Raw genomic sequence first — 18324 nt, forward strand, 5'->3', positions numbered from 1 at the left:
TCTGCCACATGATTTTCTTGACGAATTTTTGCCCAAACCGGTTGCGGAACTACGTTACCAAACAACATATCGATGTCAGCAAGATTCATTATCGTAGCATCTACTAACTGCGACAATTCCTTATAGTACCCTGCTGGATTTTTGCGAGGATCGGGTAGCGATTGTTTTACTTGCAAAACTTCTGAGCGTTTCCATGGAAGATGTATCCACACTCTCTGGAAATGTGGCAAGATCGGTGGAACTTGACCAGCATCACCCGGCATCCACACTGGTGGAACTTCGCGCATGGGATACTGACCAGGCGCTTCTAGCGGTCCCTCAATGTCTTCTACAAACAATGCTCGAGGCATTATAGAAGGACGAAAAGACAGCAACTGCTCGACAGCACGTCGAACATTGCTACCCACTATCATTCCGCTCGCAAACTGAAGCTGAAGATTAGTTAGAGCAGTCATTGTATCGTCAGACGCATCAACCGATATTTGGTCACGCAAAACCTTGCACATCTCCTCAAACACGAACCTCTGTGTTGGTATATTGAACTGAGAGAACGTATCAAGTACCACACGTGGTAGATTCCTAAGGGGATATTTCATCCAAGCCATCGCCATGTCATATAGGCAGTCACGTTCCCTACTACCGGGAAGCTGACTTCGTCTTTGAGGACCATCAGAACCAGCGGACTTAAGAATCGGTCCAAGAGAATTGAAAAAGTTAGCAGCAACAGAAGGAACACGACGTCCAGTAGACGGGGTATTAGGGTAACACAACGGGGTAACAAGAGAAGTATCAGAAACAGAGGGAACAGCAGGAGAAACCAGAACAGTAGAGGCAGCGGGAGCAGGAGTATGAGGAAGTACAAGCGGAGGAGCAGTAGGGACAGAAGCAGGCAGAGGAGCAGGAACAGTTGGAAGTACAGGAACAGGAGCAGGTTGGGGAACAGGAACAGGGGGAACCACAGGAACTGCGGTACCCTGTACATACGGAGGTGGTGACTTCATGAGATAGGACATTAAGGGGTCCTCTGTAACTTCCTCCTTCTTATCCGTATCTGCCGGTAAAACGGGATAGCACTTATCTATAGACATGCGCTGCAATCTATCGAAAACTTCCGTTTCCTTTTCCTCCTTATCTCGCTGAAACTGCTCTGCGTTTCTTACCGTGGTAACAATACCTTTTCTCTTATTACGTTTGATCTGTTTGATTTCTTTCTGCTTGGCTTCTTTACGCCACAACCGAAAGGAATCAAACATGGCCGGCCTTGCTTTTCTTTGGAATAATTTAGCTTCAAGATTATCTAAAATCGGAGTTTCAAAACTACCATGAGGTGGCCAACTAAGGACACCGTCTTTTTTAGTATATCGAACCCAACACTCATTGAATGTAATCGGGCCTAAACCGTGTCGGCTGTACAACTCATAAGTTGGAGTTCCAATCGGAGGTATCGGACACGAGTCCTCCAATCGGGAATCCGCTCTAAAACTTTTAAAGCAACTGAACAAAGTACTACGGCCAGGCATCGTGCACACTAACCGAGTTTCACAAACGTCAAGGGTTATAGGATCACAATATCCCTACAAAGAGCAAAACCCTCGGTTTTTGGCGACTGCAGACGTCAAATATCACAACAAAGAACAAAGTACCAAGAACTACAAATGCAATGGAACCATGCAACAACTAAGCACCCACAACAAAGGACTCTGGGAGCGACCCACAAATACTTAACTCAAAGATCAATGGCGTCACCAGGAAGGCCCGTCAATCGTCTCGCTGTACCAAGGTCTACGCCAGGCGCCAAAACAGGTCTACAGTCAGGGCAGCAGTCCGTCGCAGCCGTCAGGAGGCGGGGATCTTCGCGGAAAAAGTCGTCGGGCCACTTGTTTCGACAACAAGATCGATGAAGCGGGGTGCACCTTCCCTCGGAGATTTCACACGAAGTTCCTCACGATCGTCGGGCTTTGGACCGGTACCACTGATGCAGCCCCACGTTGGGCGCCAACTGAAGGACTGGGTTCTGCTAAGACCCAGCGGTGCCAGGGATAACACCTAAAACCTTCGTGGGTAACCTGTTCCGGCGTACAAATGACAGAGACACGGGACACTTTCTTCGGCGTCAAAGATTCGAGGTTTATTACTGCAGGGAACACAGAAGTCACAAGAAGTACAGCATGTGTAGGTTCGAGGAGTCTGATTCAATTTGTACCTGTGGATCGCTCCTTTTATACAGTTTTCTAGCATAGGATAACATGATGCAAAAAGGTTTACAACTTGGTTCCCATCGTAAAAGGCAAAAGGAGTCGCTTTCATGTATTCACATAATCACAGTAACATTTGGCAGTTCCCTACTGTAAAAGCGCATCTTCCCACCATAAGTACATTTCAATCAGTAGTAAACAAATCGAGGAAGAGACAAAACAGGTGCAGAGGAAGATGAGAACAGTGAGCAGATCGAAAAGGGTGTAAAAGAGGTGGTACCAGGAAACACGAGTTTTGCAGGCATCAAAGGGAACGTGCTTAATGAATGCACAGCTAAGACAATAGAGCGGCACGGCGAGATGAGCCTCGAGCGGGGCCATCTGCCTTACAGTGCCATCCCCCTCATCATAAAGACACCTCCAAAGGAAACGTGTCTTCCGCAGGAGCTTGGGAATCCCAGGGTCGCGAAGCGGACAGCGTCTGTTCGCTGGCTACTTGAGGGCAAGAAACAAAATGGATGCCGTATCTAAGATGGAACCCGTGGGTTCAGATGAAGAAACCCACGAAACAAACGAACGGTTCAGGTTAGCACAGCGTAACGCGTTCACCCACTAAACTCATCATTTGCGGTTCATAGATACCAGACTCGACCATATTCGTGCGAGTCAAAAACACCACTTACAATTGTCACGGAACCTCAATTTGCATACACAAAGCGGCAGGCACCGCGCGGTGCTGCTGCTTCGTGTATGCAAATGCCGGGGGGTACCACAGGTACCCCCCTGTGTACCCCCCCACCTCTCCTTCACCCATCGTAATACGGCTGGCGGTGTCTAATAGACACCACCACTACTGTATACATCGGGAAATGTAACTGATGCAATGCATGTCGAACTAATATGGAACACAGATTGCATGAATAAGCAATTTTAAATGCCGACGAATTTGTGGAATTGCTAATTTTGATAAGGTGGCAAAACATAGTAGCTATTTTTAAACAATGAGTTTAAAATTGTGTAAGTATGTATAAATGTTATGACAAACTATGATGATGAATGAATGAGTTGCACTTAAGAGCATTAGTGCACACTACAAAATGGCGCTTACATTGGTAATGCTGTGAAAGTCCCTTTTTCATTTTGACACCTAATTGTAATGTGAATAAAAATGGCGGCCTCCCGGTGTGTTGGCAAACACCGAGGAAGGCATCGCCGAAACACGTCTGTTTGTTTGAGCATAAAAGAACCCAGAAGAACGTCTCTCGTGAGTGCTGGTTTTCTCTTTTAATTGGGGGGATCGGAGCTACGAAATATTGTCGCTTGCACAGCCACTTTCCACGCACCCGCCCGTGAGTGATTTCGCACAATGTGCAGTCTCAAGTTTTAATATATATATATATATATATATATATATATATATATATATACATATAGGACATCAAAATGGCAATTTTCCTCATGCATGTGACAAATCGCTCTTTTATTTTTTTTTTAAATACATCCTTTATTCAGATCACAGGATAAAGCAAGCAAGTGTCATACAGAGTATTGGTGCATTAGAGTTCAATAAATGAAGAAGTGTGAACATAGATCACGGAGCGAAACATAAAGTACATTGTAATTTTGCACAAAGTAATACAAAGGCTGAAGCATTACTCAATCATGCCGTCCCTGCTACCTTATCGTGTCGGGTATGTAAGGATAATGAGAACGGGGAGTAACAGGGGTATCTAACTTGGGGTTGTATGGCGTGTGGTGAGATGATCAATGGATCCCGCAGTGTGGGGGGGGATGGGGGGGGGGGGAGCCCAGCGGCGGCGCCCCACTCGGTCCGCGCCGTTCTCCGCAGGACAAAAATAGCAACGCGGGGGGGCAAGGCGAGGGGGGGGGCACACAGGCAGCAGTTCTCTGTACCACTATGCGTCGGGTGCATTGACAACTTGACCAATTTCCGCGGGGCCTGGCGTGGGGCACCCATCTCTGTGCCTCCTGCCCGGGGAGGCCTGTCCCTCTGATGTCTCTGGTGTCTGGGGTCCGTTGTGGAAGGAACGTAGCATTTCGTCCCAGAGCGCCGCTATGGGGAATTTACGCAGCCCTGCCGTTTCCTCGTTATGGAGAGATATGCTTTCTGCTTTTGCCCAATTGTCTAGTGAGGTGCGCCAGTGTTCCGCCCTGGGTGGTTCCGCACGCTTCCAGTGTTTAGTGATGAGTCATTTTGCCGTGATGAGGCCGAGATCCCAGAAGCGGGAGGGCACCCTGTTGTGTTTAGTCCTGTGGAAGAGCCCCAGCAGGCACGCTTCCCACGTGAGTGGGATCGGCATCGCCGTGCTATGCTCCAGTAGTGGTAACACCGACTGCCAGTACGCTCGGATCTGAGGACACTGCCATAGCACGTGTAGGAGGTCCTCTCCCTCTGTGTTGTATCTTGGGCACCCAACTGCCGCACCTGGAAAGTATGAGTTTATCATGTCCGGGGATAGGTATGCTCGGTGTAAGACATAAAACTGAATCTGTTTAAAGCGTGCGTTACGGGGTATATTGCGGGGGCCCGCTAGTATCACCGCCCATTCTTTGTCTGTCCATGCCTTCCCTCTGTCCGCCGCCCATTTATCTCGCAGAGGCTGTAGGGTGCATTGCGTATGTGAGAGCAGTGCTTGGGTTAACCAGTGTACCCCATGTGTCCCATTACCCATGACGTGCATGCACTGGATCAGCTGGTGCACGGGTGGCTCGTCAGTGATGTTTCCCCATTTCTGTGTGAGTGCCCTGACTATGGAAGCATGTTGTAAAAACTGTCCTGCAGGCAACCCCGTGTCATCGGCCAGCGTCTCAAAGGGGAGCAGGGTACCATCTGCGTACAAGTCCGCCATGGTCTCTATTCCCGAGCGTGTCCAATGCTCCAGGGCCGCCCCCGTTACAACTGATGTGGCTTTAGGAGTGCCCAGGAGTGGCAGCGCCGGGGCATACGGTGTAGTGCCTCTGGTGAGTCGTAGGCATCTAGAGTAGCATTTCACGGCCACTGCTACGTGTAATTGCGAGTGTTTCCTAGGGCTCGTCAGTGGGTGGAATAAGGAGTGTATCTGCAGCATGGAGAGAGTGTCTGTAGCTGTGGCCGTGTCCTCGTGGTTCCTGCCCGAGATCCAGGCCACCACCCACTGCAGCTGCGCTGCTAAATAGTAGAGCTCTAGGTTTGGGACCGCCAAACCGCCCTCGTCGGCCGGAGTGTACAGTTTCGTTAGTGCTACTCTCGGTCTGCCCATGTTCCAAATCAGGTCTCTAAGCAAGGCTTCCAACTCCTTGAATATGCGGACAGGGACGTATAGCGGAATGTTAGCAAAGTAGTATAGGAGCCTGGGTAGTACGATCATTTTCGTTAAGGTCACCCTGCTCGGCACATTGATGGGAAGAGTTTTCCAAAAGGCGATCTGTGCCCTGATGGACGTTATGGCTCGCGTAAGGTTGCCATCTAAAATGTCTAGGGGGGTCCTATAAATGTGGATTCCCAGGTATTTGAACGTGGTTTGATACCATGGTAACCTCTCTCCACTGATGCTGAGCTCAGGGTCTGGAGCGTCAGGAGTAAACGGGTATGCCCCTGATTTGGCCCAGTTGATTCTTAGGCCAGACATCAATTCGAACGTACGGAAGATGTCTGACAGCTCCGGTGGTATGCGTTCGAGGTCACTGACGTACAGAAGCAGATCGTCCGCGTACAATGACACAACGTGTGTGCCATCTGCCAGTGGAATACCCCATTGTGCGCCGCAACTACGCAGCCGCTCAGCTAAAGGCTCGACCGCCAGCGAGAACAGTAGTGGGGAGAGCGGACAGCCTTGCCTGGTGCCTCGCCTAACTCGGATGGCCTCGGACATCAGTCTGCCTGTGTGTACTCTCACCTCGGGCCTCCCGTAGAACAATCCCACCAGCTCGACAAAATCGTCTCCTAGGTCAAACTTTCGCAGCACTGCCAATAAATAAGGCCATTCGACGGAGTCGAACGCTTTTTCAAGGTCCAGAACCAGGCAGCCCGATCTTGGCCAGGCCCGGACCGCATATTCCTGCACGCGGAACAGCCTCCGTATGTTCTGGGAGGTGCATCTCGTCGGGACAAACCCGTTCTGATCCTTGTGCCCTAAGGCGGGTACCAAGGCCGCCGCCTGCGGGCCAGCGTCGATGCCAGGATCTTGTAGTCTGTATTTAACAGAGCCAGTGGTCTGTATGAGCCGAGGATCGTACCATCCCTGCCCGGTTTGAGGAGCGATACCAGTACTGCTTCGTTCATGGACGCTGGTAAAGATGAATCGTCTAACGCTGCAGAGTATGTTCTGAGCAGTTCAGGTATGAGAATATCCGAGTAGGCCTTGTAATATTCAGCAGGCAGCCCATCTGGGCCAGGGGTTTTGCCATTGGAGAGGGCGAAGATGGCGTCGCGCAGTTCATCCCCCACCAACGGTGATCCAAGATCGTCTCGTTGGCTGTCGGTTGGGGTGGGGAGCGTGATCCCCTCAAGGTACGTTGTGATGTCTGGCTGTGGATTGCTCAGCTGCGACTGATACAGTGCCTTGTAATGTGTCACAAAGGCGGCGTGTATGTCCGTCTGGGCGTATACTATTTTGTCGGCGGTAGGGCTTATTGCCGTCACCGGGGAAGAGCGGTCTTCCCGTCGTATCAGCCAGGCCAACAGCTTGCCTGGTTTATCGCTGTAGCGATGTGTGCGTGCCGAGTGTGCGGCGTAGTTTATATGCTTTAGTGACAAATCGCTCTTTGACGTTCTCAATGTCATCCCCAAACTAGATACCCAATTAGGATTTGTGTGGATAGGAAAGTATTTCAAACCCGCAGGACTTGACCAATTGGGCAAGGGGGACCACATAGATGTTAAAAAGCGTGGGGCTCAAGGAGGAGTCCTGAGGGACCCCCGTGTTCAAAAGGACGGTTTAAGTGTGATAGGTGCCAATAGAGACAGTCTGGACCCTATCTTTAAAAAAAGTCTTTAACCCAGTCAGGAGTATCGACCTGCATACCTATTTGGTGGAGATGTTGTTTCAGAATGGAATGAGAGATGGTATCAAATTCCGCTGAAAGGTCAAGCAGAACCAGCATGGTGGGATTTCCGGCGTCAAGGGATAGCCTGACAGTATCTGCTACTACAAGACGGGCAGTCTCTGTTTTGTGGGAAGGTCTACACTGCTGAAAGAAATTAATAGACACTGGCAAAGTAAATATCTGAGCTTCACAGCTCTCCCCTAGCCATGGTGGTGCTTTCAAAGAAAGGATAGCATCATGCTGGACCATGAAACCAGACATGGGTATCGTAGACCTCTGCTTTTTAGATGTGCAGCCTCTCCGAAGCTCCTTTACTACAATCGCAGCAACAGTTAACATGACAGAAGGCTGGCAGTATGAACAGTACCAAGGACCAATACAAAACGTTGCTTGTCTAGTGCTGGACTTTCAATCCAGGATCCTGCCAGAGTCTAACAAAGCTTGCCAGTGCCAGGCAGAAGTTGTGAAATGGTGTCATCCCGATTGGTACTCCAGGGCAAGAAAGGCATACTGCCTGCGAGTAGGGATGGTGTTCGTTATAAATCTTCTGAAGGGCTAGATTGGTCTTCTTTAGCCTCATTGGCAGTGAGGAATGGTACAGAAAATAAGGAAGCAGAGAGAAAATAGCAGATAGTAGAGAGGAAGGGGTATGGATTTGAGAAAGGTAAAGAAAGGAGGAAGTGAAGAGAGTAAAGGAAAAAGAAATAAGCATTCATGAGCCAGAAGGAGGCAGTAGCTGATGTGATGGAGGAACAACAACGTGGAGAGAGGAGGATGTATGAAATAAATACAGTACATGTAAATCTATGATTACCTAGTGGGAGTAAATAAAATATTTACAGTTGTATTTGTGATTAATAAAGGCATCACTGATTTTTTACTATATAGTTTCTGAATTCTTAAATTCTGCTGAACACAAGGATATGTGCGTTGTAGTTTGCCATGCAGCCAGTGTTGAGTTATAAGTTTTAGAAATGTATGCCTTACACTGCCATCTGAAGACCCTGGATCAGTTACTGGCAGGGGAATGGTGGAGCAGAATCTTAACCAGCATCTTTCTAATTAACAAATACACCTGGAGTAAAAAAGGGGTCAATACATCTTGCCTTCATGGACCTCTGTTCTGCCTTTCATAAGGTTAACAGAGATAAGCTCTGGGCAGAACTGGGGTGCATGAGGGTGGAACCCATGTTGGTTGCCCTTCTACGGGATCTGCACTGTGTGTGGTCTAAAGGGCTCGTTAGATTTGGGAATAATGGGGAATAAACCAAGCACTTTAACTTAAGGAGGGGTGTCCGTCGGGGATGCATTTTGGCACCCTTCATGTTTATTATGTACATTATTCGTTTAGAGGAGGTGCTTTCCGCCCAGGATGAGAATGTCCTAAGAGCTGAAGAGAGATTGATCCCTGCCCTTCTTTACGCAGACGATGCGATTTTCACCACGTGCACCGCCAGAAGCCTCCAGCAGCTCCTAGAACTTTTTATTGATTTTATGGATATCTTGGACCTTTCGAGCAATTTTAAGAAATCTCCTGTTATGGGCCCTAAAAGCACTAAAACCTCTAGCTTTTCAGCGCAGGATTAGGTTTTAACCAAGGTGGATTATTTTACTACCTAGGGACTTTAATAGATTGTGGTCTGGCTGCCCTTAATAAAAAAAATATTGGTTCCTTTCAGAAGGCAACTGCTAGCTTATATGATTTTTCTTCCCGATTGCGTCAAAAGCCAGTCAAAACTTTATTAAAAGCTTATAAAGCTAAGTGCATCCCCATATCCACCTTTGGTTGTGATATATGGGGTTATGCCAACACTGACCCGATCTTAGTGGAGGAAAATACATTTCTGAGGGTGTTCTTAGTTGTAGGCCAAGGTACCCTCTCGGAGATTGTACAAGAAGACCTTGATATGAGTTACATCTCAGATTTTATTAGTCTGCGCCCAATTTTACTTTGGTGTGCAGTTTGGCTTAAGGAGGAATTAAGCCTTAATAGGCTGGTCATCAGAGACTGTTTGAAAATGGACAATATGTCACGTATACCCTAGCTGCACTATCTGAGAGAAAATGTTAAAGTTCTTGGGAGATCAGATTTATTTTTTGACCCTGAGAGTATTGGGTAAAAAGATGCGGTTTGGTTAAAACAGGCCTTTCGTCTTAGGGTGGCAGCTGAGAGGGAAGCCTCTGCTCTTCCCAAAAAAATGTTTCGTCGGTATATTTAGGTAAAGTCAATAAAGGGGATGGAACCATATCTCCTATTAGAGAGGTCTAATCATCAACATCATCATTCACTGACATGTGTTAGGCTGGCTATCTTCCATCAGTTGATGTTTACAAAATAATGTATCTACCGCCCTGTACCTGTGATCATGTCTCACAATGTGATGCAATGCATTTAGTACTTATCTGTCCCAAATACAGTACCCTTCTCAATACGTTTTTGAGACCACTTTTTCTATTCACAGCCCAGACCAGCTTTTTATATTTTAGTTTTATCCACACCCAAAATCTGTTTTAATGTGGCGTGGTACTTGAATGGGGTTTTTAGCTCAAGATCGCAGGCCCTGTTAGTTTTATGTCGCTTTGCAGTAGATGAAAATGCTATTCTCTGCAAGTGCTTTCTGTAGGCAGTCAATTTAAACGTCCTATATAATTTTAGGTTCTGTATTTGCCAAAATATATATTTTAAATGGAAGCTTGTGATTTTGTCATTGTTGTTGAACGGTATTTGTATGTGTATACACGTGCTGACTTGTTCCTGCCTGTATACTTGAATGATTTTATACAGAAATCGAATAAAGTTATGAACTGACATGCTTATACCATACTGAATAATTTTAATTTAGACTAAACCTGTGGTGCACATAGCAGTTTGGGTAGGAAACCATATGAGTGTTCCTGCTGTGGAACAGTGGCGGCTGGCAAGTATGCCGATTGGTGGGCAGGCAAATGGGTGGGTGTACCCACAGCAAAATAAATACATGAAATAAATTAAAATAAAACATCTGCTTGCGTAGACACATCCTTCTCACTCTGGTCCTCTTCTTCTCTGATGTCACGTCCAGGGCCGCAGCTAACCTTCTTAACCAATCCTAGTGCTGCTCTCAGCATGAGAGAAGCACCAGGATTGGAGGGAGCGGCATCTCTTGGTGCTCCCGAGGACAGTAGAGGCCTGTGCAGGCTCTCAACCCAGCTGTGTAAAACAGCTAGGTTGAAATTTCCGGAAGTGACATGCGCACTACAAACTAGTTCACAGGCAACCCGCCACTGCTGCCCCTCAGCAGGCCCGTTCCTTCCTGAGTCAGGATAGGATGACGAAAATAAATTAATAATTAATGAATTTCATCACAATTTTATTTTTTGTCTCTGGGACTTTTCTGGGGGCATTTAAGTGGGGCGACACTCCTCCGCTCCAATGGAGGAACTATGCCTGGTGTGGATGTGACAGAAAAGAGCAGTAGTCGTTAGAAGGCAGAACCAAATAACACTGTGAGCCACAGAAACTGTGTGTACCTCAATTATGTGGAAAGGTTTGCAGTTTTTTATTGCTGGAAAGACATTCTTTGTGCTCTGTGAACTACTAGCAACATTAAAAATGAAAGGTGCTTCATAACTTCACAACTTCTTAAAAGGTTATAAAGGTTTTGCTGATAATCTGATAATTATTGAAATCGCTGCAACACAATGAAGTAGTGTATTTTCCTAAGTAAATTCAGAGTTTCCTACAGACATTTTCTACAAGGGCATAAAGCAAATAATATTTTGAAAACAAATGCAGGATGGGAAGCTTGACAAGCTCAGTTCATTTCATGAAAGGAAAAGCTAATGTCAGTTGCTGAATGACGCTTGTCAACTAACTCAAGTGTACATTTGAATTATGCAACAAGGACAATTTTACATACACGCCTCGAAAACCGACGTATATGTAAAATTACATAAAGAATTTTAAGACTGCATCTTATCTGAATTGCATGATATGTGGGCGAAACTATTGATTTATTTAGACCTGCTATAGATTAATAAAGTTCATTATACGAGCAGAATATTTAAAAAGCAACAAAATATCTAATGTGAATTATTTATATACATTAGGCTTATGGAGAACTAAAGTGTTAATATATATATAGGTTTATTATATGCTTCTTGAAGTTAATAATCACATGTTCATGCATGAATGAATGAATGAAGGGTTTTTTATATAGCGCATGGCTACCTGGAGGCATCCCAGTGCTTACAGCGGAAGGAACACCGTAACAACCAAATTAATGATTTATAGTTATAAGTATTATCAAATTATGTATGGTATTGTTATTTAATAGATAATTGATGCTGAATGTTTATGTTAGGAATTTTTCTACACTTACATAGAATTTATAAGTACTGCATGGGGAAATAGAGGCACTCAATGACATGTTTTCATTGTAGTTAGTAATAAATAAATGATATGCACATGTCACAGATGCTGGAAGTTCCTGGGTTTTACCAGTGTAAAGTGTTCAGATGGACTTAGCCATGGGAGGCTGAAGGGCCGATTACAATCTCGTCCAGAAAGCATTCCGACTGAATCGGTTCCGGAATGCTTTCCGGACGACTCGGATCGAGGTAGTCCGACCGAGCAATTTGGATTCTTCCGGATACGATTTGGTCGGACTCCTATTGACTTCAATGGGAGCCTGTGGTCGACACAAGAACATAGGCTCCCATTGAAGAAAGGGGTGGCTGGGGAAAATTGTGCACCCTGTGGCAGGCAGCCCATGGTGTCTTCCACACCAGAGGGCCCCGGTGAAGGGGGCCTGCTATGGGCCCCCAAAGACAGATTCCAACGCTGGTTCATTCCGGGCAAACCGAATCAGAACGGCTGTTCGAATCTGTCATCGTAATCGCTCACTTGGAAACTGTGTCTATAGAGCTGTACGAATCAGCTCCGAAAGGCTCGACATGTACGAATGCCTTTCAAAACTGATTCGGACAGCCTGCAAGGTTTCCGGGCATTATAACTGGTTGTTCTGAACTGGATACAATTCGGTCGGAAACAAGGGCTCTGTATCGGATTCAGCAAACCTGAATTGGATTCGGAGCCCTTACGAACGGGATCCTAATCGACCCCTAAGAGTGAAAGCCCCCGCTCCTGTTTATTTATACAGACAGTGTATATAGCACAGAGTAATGGGGATCACTTACAGTAGAGTATGTTGTTCAGGCACAAATGGTCAACCTTTCTTCATTTATTTAGAATATTCATCCATGAAACTGGGGTTAATATTTCTTAAATTCCTATTTGAATGCAACACTTCTCATAAACATTTAAGGCGGCACTCTGTGTGTAAACTGCACTGAACAATGGCCAAGACTCAAGCAGTCCTATGTTTTTTTGTTTGTTTTTTCAGTTATTCTTCCCCACATTGCCAGTGCCACTGTTGAAACTAGGAACGCCATGGCGGCTCTGGCTGCGAACAACCTGCTGGCAGGACTCCAGGGAGAAGCCATGCCCAAAGAGGTGCCACTCTGAAGCTTTCAACGAATAACCACACTCTGTGATGAGAGCCAGACCCTCACTATACATGCCTCTAATTCTTACTAAATCACAGGTAACTCACCAAAGGTTTAAAAAAAAGCTCCCTTTCCACCTGGGTAAGAGGAAGACACTGTCCAGCCCACAGTAAAATTAATACTAAGAAAAATGAAATGCTAATAATCTACTCAACTAACTGATATTTTGCTGCCTTACTTTTTAATGTCCTGTATTGAAATTTGTAAGAGCAAGCAATAGGTTGGACTGCCACTAGAGATTACCGAAAAAGCACCAACACCATGAAATGTCCTATCAACACAAAATGTCAACAAAAACGATCCGAGCTCGAAATAAGTGACGTGTATTAAGCCCTGATTTTTAAAGATTTCATGACATCTTGAGATTGGAGAACCAAGGAAATGCAACTGTAACAGCCATATTGGAAAGCGAAATGAGGGCGGACGTGCATGAAGATAGACATTTTGAAGACACATGAAGGAGTTTTGATAGCATCATGGAAATAGGCACATCCTGGTGTCTGCCACTTTTTCAAAATTGTAACTATCCAGTTTATCCTTTTCCATAAAGAAATGTTTGTGCATAAAATGGCTGATTTGTATTTCTTTCTTCAGGCACTTTGATACATTGTAAATGACTGCCATTGCAGAGGTTCCATGAAGTGCTGTAGTCTTTGATGTAGTAATGCTACCTTATGTCGAAATATCATCAGAGGAAGAGAGTAGATATTCCCAGACTACCTACATAAGGGATTCCAGACAAACAAATTTTGCTTTGTTATAAAAAAAAGTAATTCCATTTGGAAAATCTCAAAGAATATATATATATTTTTCAAATAATCTTAATGGCATATTAGGATATAAAACTCAAAAAGGTGAAGTAAAATAAGAAAAAGACAGGTAATCATGATACATTTTGAACTCACTGAATAGGAAAATCAGTCAGGTATAACATATCATTAACAGGTACAGTAACAGGTATAACATATCCAGTACGAGATAGTAGTACGTTCCGCAAGTATACTTCTAGTATCAACTTGTGTTGTAGAATTATCCATTGTATATTGACATATGCATCTTATACCTAAAATATAAAACAGCCAATTCTAATTTCTAAATTTCTAAATACTTTGTAGGGCACTGTTTGGCCTAAGTAAGACCCTCTTCTGATTCTCTCATCCAGATCCTGAGCCCTAGTTCCTCCATCCCTACGTCTACCCCCTTCGCTTTAATCAGTCCCACAACATTTTTTTCTCTGATGTTCCCTTTTTGGGAGAATCTTGTCTCATGTGAGTTGTCACCTTAATGCGTGATGTCTTATGCTTATCCTTCTGGCCCCTCCCACTACTTCCTCTGATTTGATCAAGCTGGTGCTTTTGCTGTGGCGTAATACAGGACCCTGCAGCCACGTGGTGCGGGGGGTCACCAAGCTCCAGGGGGCCCCCTCAGCACAATACTCTGGCCAGAGAGCTCCAGATTGAGTCTGGAGGAGGCCCCTCCATGTACCTTGCAGGGGGCCCCCTCAAGTTTTGTTTTACCAGTGCACCAATGACACCATCTGTATCTGCCACTATCACCAGGAATTTCTCAGATGGGCCACAGATTATGGAGCATGGCTTCTCATATCTTTAATCTCTCTAAAAGATTTCACCCATTTGATCATCCAAGTTCCTAACGTGCACCACCAATTTGTCACTGTTTAAAGCAAGGGAAGCACAGTCATATACAAGTTTTTGTTCCCATCTGGCCAACTAAGTCTTACGTTTTTCGAGTGGCAAATACTTAAAGCCCTTGGGCCTCATTTATGGCATTTTGGCGTAGGGCAGTGCAGCAAGACAGCTTGCTACGCTGCCCTGCGCCATAGTGACAGGGCAGGAATGCACTGTATTTAAGCAATACTGTGCATTCCTGTCCTTTCTGTCTGCGCTGGCGCTGTTTTGGCTGCTAAGCGCCAACAAAGGCCCCCATGCAACATGGCACAAGGGTGCCGCTGTTGCAGGCAGGATTATTTGTGTGCAGGAAGGGGCACCTCCCTCACAAAAACAATCTTAAGCGGTATTTTCCTTTTTCTTTACACATGGAAAGAGGAAAATACGAGGAGAAATTAAGTTATTTCTCCTTGTTACGCCTCGTCTCAGGAGGCATAGGGATTTGGCGCTTCCCCAGGTTTACATGTTTTTGTAAATCTGGGCCAGCCTCAAATTCTATGGGGGTTGCATGGGAAAACCCACTGTAACGCCTATGGAATGCTTCCCGGGAGCAGAGTAAGGCAACACACCGATTTGCGCAAGATTTATGAGGCCACTCAAAGCCAATCAGCGTGGCTCTGAGTGGCTTCATAGATCTTTATGAGATCCCTGCGTCATGCATGTACCACTTTACGTAGTGAAATGTGACACAGGGCTCTCATAACTTATCCCCGAGTCTAAGGTTGAGCCTGGTTTACTCCTCAATTCTAGCATTTTGTGAAAGAAATCCTGGGGCACTCATCTGAATCTGCAACAGTTGCAGAGTCACAGGGGTATGGCTTGCATTGGTGTTCTGCGTGTGTAAATGTGAAAAAAAGTAAAAATGTTCACTTTTTGTTTAGTTTCTCCACAGCAAGAATATCGTCCCCATGTAAAAAAAAAAAAAAAAAACTTTCTTTACACCCAGATTGATTTTTGGGAAAGTTCTCTCATCATTCCTACGCTGAAAAAGCACTTGCTTGCCCTTGGCAGAACTAAGTTTTCAAACCGTAGTTAGTTAGCAGTAAGTTTATTGTTTATTAATTAAAATCATGCAATAATACAGCTAGAATACAGCAGATCGAATATGCAGAGAGACTTTCCCAGCATTGAATCTAAAACTCTGTTAAATGCCTCATGCGATACAATAACATAATTTAGCAATTACGGTTTCAAACAGGTTAATAATAATATATAAATTAAAATAGAATGCTATCAATATGTTTTTGAAATAAAAATCGTGGCAAGCATAACCTCACTGACACATAATAGACAAAAAAACGAAATTAGCCCATAGGGTTCGGGGAAACTCTTATGGTATGGAACACAACACTTTCCCTCCATTTTCAACTCATTGCTACTTAGGTTAAATCGCACAGGATCTATAGCTTGACAAGACCCCTTTATAATAAAAGGGGTCTTTACCATCTGTGACATTCCTCTAATAATGAGGGACAGACACATATATTGGGGGACAGTGGTCACAATGTGATCCCATAAACAACACTTGCTATCACAGCCTTTAACCAATGGCCGTGTGGATCTCAATTACATTAGTGGGAGTGATAAAAAGAGGTTACGGATTAACTGGCCCCTTGCCAATTTAGCTAGCGGGATTTATAAATATTTTGCGCTAATCTGTTCTCGCAATAACCTGAATGAGCGTAACACGGACACTTTTTCCTTCTAAAATTTCTCTGTCACTAATGAACAGCAGTGGTCTGGCCTTTTTTTAGGAGCGATTTAAAATTAGCCGAGAACATCAAGGTTTCCATAAAGATTTGCGCCGTTCCCTTTTCATGTAGGCTGACCACTGTGACAGTGGACTGTTGTTTTTACACATGTATTGCCAAGTTATTGCTCTCAGAGTATTGTCCCTAGCCTGTCACATTGAAAAACAGGAAATCAAAAAAGGTAACATCTTTTTCAGTTGACTTCTGCTGGAGATTAATTTTAAGTATAATCTGGCAGGGACTACTGGACTTGGCTAAACCAATATTAATTGTATAGGCCACACAGTGTATGCAGTCCAGCCATGGACTTCGTCTTGCACGAAAATCAGTAAGACCATAATTAAGATCTGGCATTTATTTGGCAGTGATAACAGTTAGGATAGGTTTGATGGCTGGAACTTGCAAATGTATTGTAGATTCATTGAATAGCAAAGATGACCCAAAGCAACTTTTGTTTTCAGAGACAGTAGGGGCTAGATTTACTAATAGTTGGAGCAATGCAACACATCAAGACAACTTGCTGCGCTGTGTCAAATGGAGAGGGCAGCAATGCGCCATATTAACTCGCATGTGGCATTTTCCTTCTCTTTCTCTGTGCTGGCGCACATGAGGCTGCCAAGTGCGAATTCAAGCATCCTTGCACCATGGTGCAACAGTGCCTGCGGTGTAGGCAGGATTGGTATGTGCAGGGAAGGGTCCCTTTGTGCACTAAAACAATCTTTTGGGGCATTTTCTTCTTTCTATGTGTGCTGCAAAATGCAGCACACGTAGGAAGAGGAAAAAACTAAGAGAAAACACATATTTCTCCTTGTTACATCTCACATGGGAAGGTGTAGCATATTGACACACTCCCAGGTTGACATGTGTTATTAGATCTGGGAATGCACGAAAAACCATGGGTGGATTTGTGGGCACACTCATGCTCCATCCATGGAACGCCTTCCCAGCGCCGAGTAATGCAAAATGGCAATTTGCGCTGCCTTGTGTTACTCTAAATTTACTATACCTCGCAGAACTGTGCAAGGTGGCTCTGCATGGCATAGTGAATCTGACCTAAGGGCTTGTGTTACCTTGTGTGATGCAACGGCGACGCAGGCCCTTAGTAAATCTGGCCCTGATGTGTGTTGGCTGGCTCGTGCTCCTCTATCCGTAGACTCAGATAAAATATATTCAAGGTTTCTTTTCACAGCCACTTCCCTTTATGTCGCTGTGTGACCATACATACTTTGCTACTAAATACCCGAATTGACAACTTTCTCACATTAATCGCAAGTTCATAGACTCAGTTCTAGACATTTGGGGCAACCAGGGATCTCTGCAGGCCGACCACTGTAGTATCAAGTACAGGGCTTCCAACCTTTTCATTGATAAGAGTTATTTATGTTCAGTGGGTATCATCCCAAGCTCCTGTTACTACTGCTGTAATAATGAGCATATAACACAAGATGACATAAGTGGCCAGCTCGTGCAGACTGTCAGCAGTGATCATCTCAGTGCCTCAGTGCAGGACAGAATTGGTCCCAGTAGAACAATTCTTGAGAACACACAAAATGAGAAATCATTAGGCATGAATACACTAATACACTGTGGATATATAGAACAATGTTATTTAATCACATTGAACATCTGCAAATGCTTGTAAATCAGCAAATGACTCAGCACAAATTACTCAAAAGACTGTACCAAACAAGTGCCCCACATTAGGGGGAGAAAAGGAAAGGGAAAAAGTATTGTGCATCAAGTGAGGGTTGAAAAAGTGTAAAGGGAACGTAGTGACATTCTATTCATCTCATAATTCTTTACAGTGAAACACTGCTTTTTTAAGCCACACAGTTAAATAATAAACAAAACATAGCCATGATTTGTATTAATATATCACAGTGAAAAAGCACTGGCAAGTGAATAAAGACACAGTTGACGTTTCGACCCCCAAGAAACAAAGTAGGTTGTTTGAGTCCTTACGACGGGTCTTCCTCAGGACTGAAAATAGGGCACCATGAGCAACCCAGAACTGGATGGTATAAATGTAGTTGTTGGGCCCGTAGGCTCCAAACCACGGAGAGCGGATTGATGGCACTTTGGGCATTCAATGCGGTA

General features: G+C 44.8%; 1 protein-coding gene across 3 annotated transcripts in view; it reads left to right on the forward strand.

Moving 5' to 3' along the window:
• Positions 1-13356, forward strand: part of LOC147727677 (glyoxylate reductase/hydroxypyruvate reductase-like) — a 311029-nt gene extending 297673 nt beyond the window's left edge. For all 3 annotated transcript variants that reach the window (XM_086961680.1, XM_086961681.1, XM_086961682.1), the window contains one exon: positions 12626-13356. In XM_086961680.1, coding sequence (XP_086817806.1) covers positions 12626-12747 — 122 coding nt within the window. In that variant the 3' untranslated portion in view covers positions 12748-13356. The remainder of the gene's footprint in view (positions 1-12625) is intronic.
• The last annotated feature ends 4968 nt before the right edge of the window (positions 13357-18324 follow it).

The sequence above is a fragment of the Lissotriton vulgaris genome, chromosome 3_1 (assembly GCF_964263255.1).
Source record: "Lissotriton vulgaris chromosome 3_1, aLisVul1.2, whole genome shotgun sequence".
NCBI classification, from domain to species: Eukaryota; Metazoa; Chordata; class Amphibia; order Caudata; family Salamandridae; genus Lissotriton; species Lissotriton vulgaris.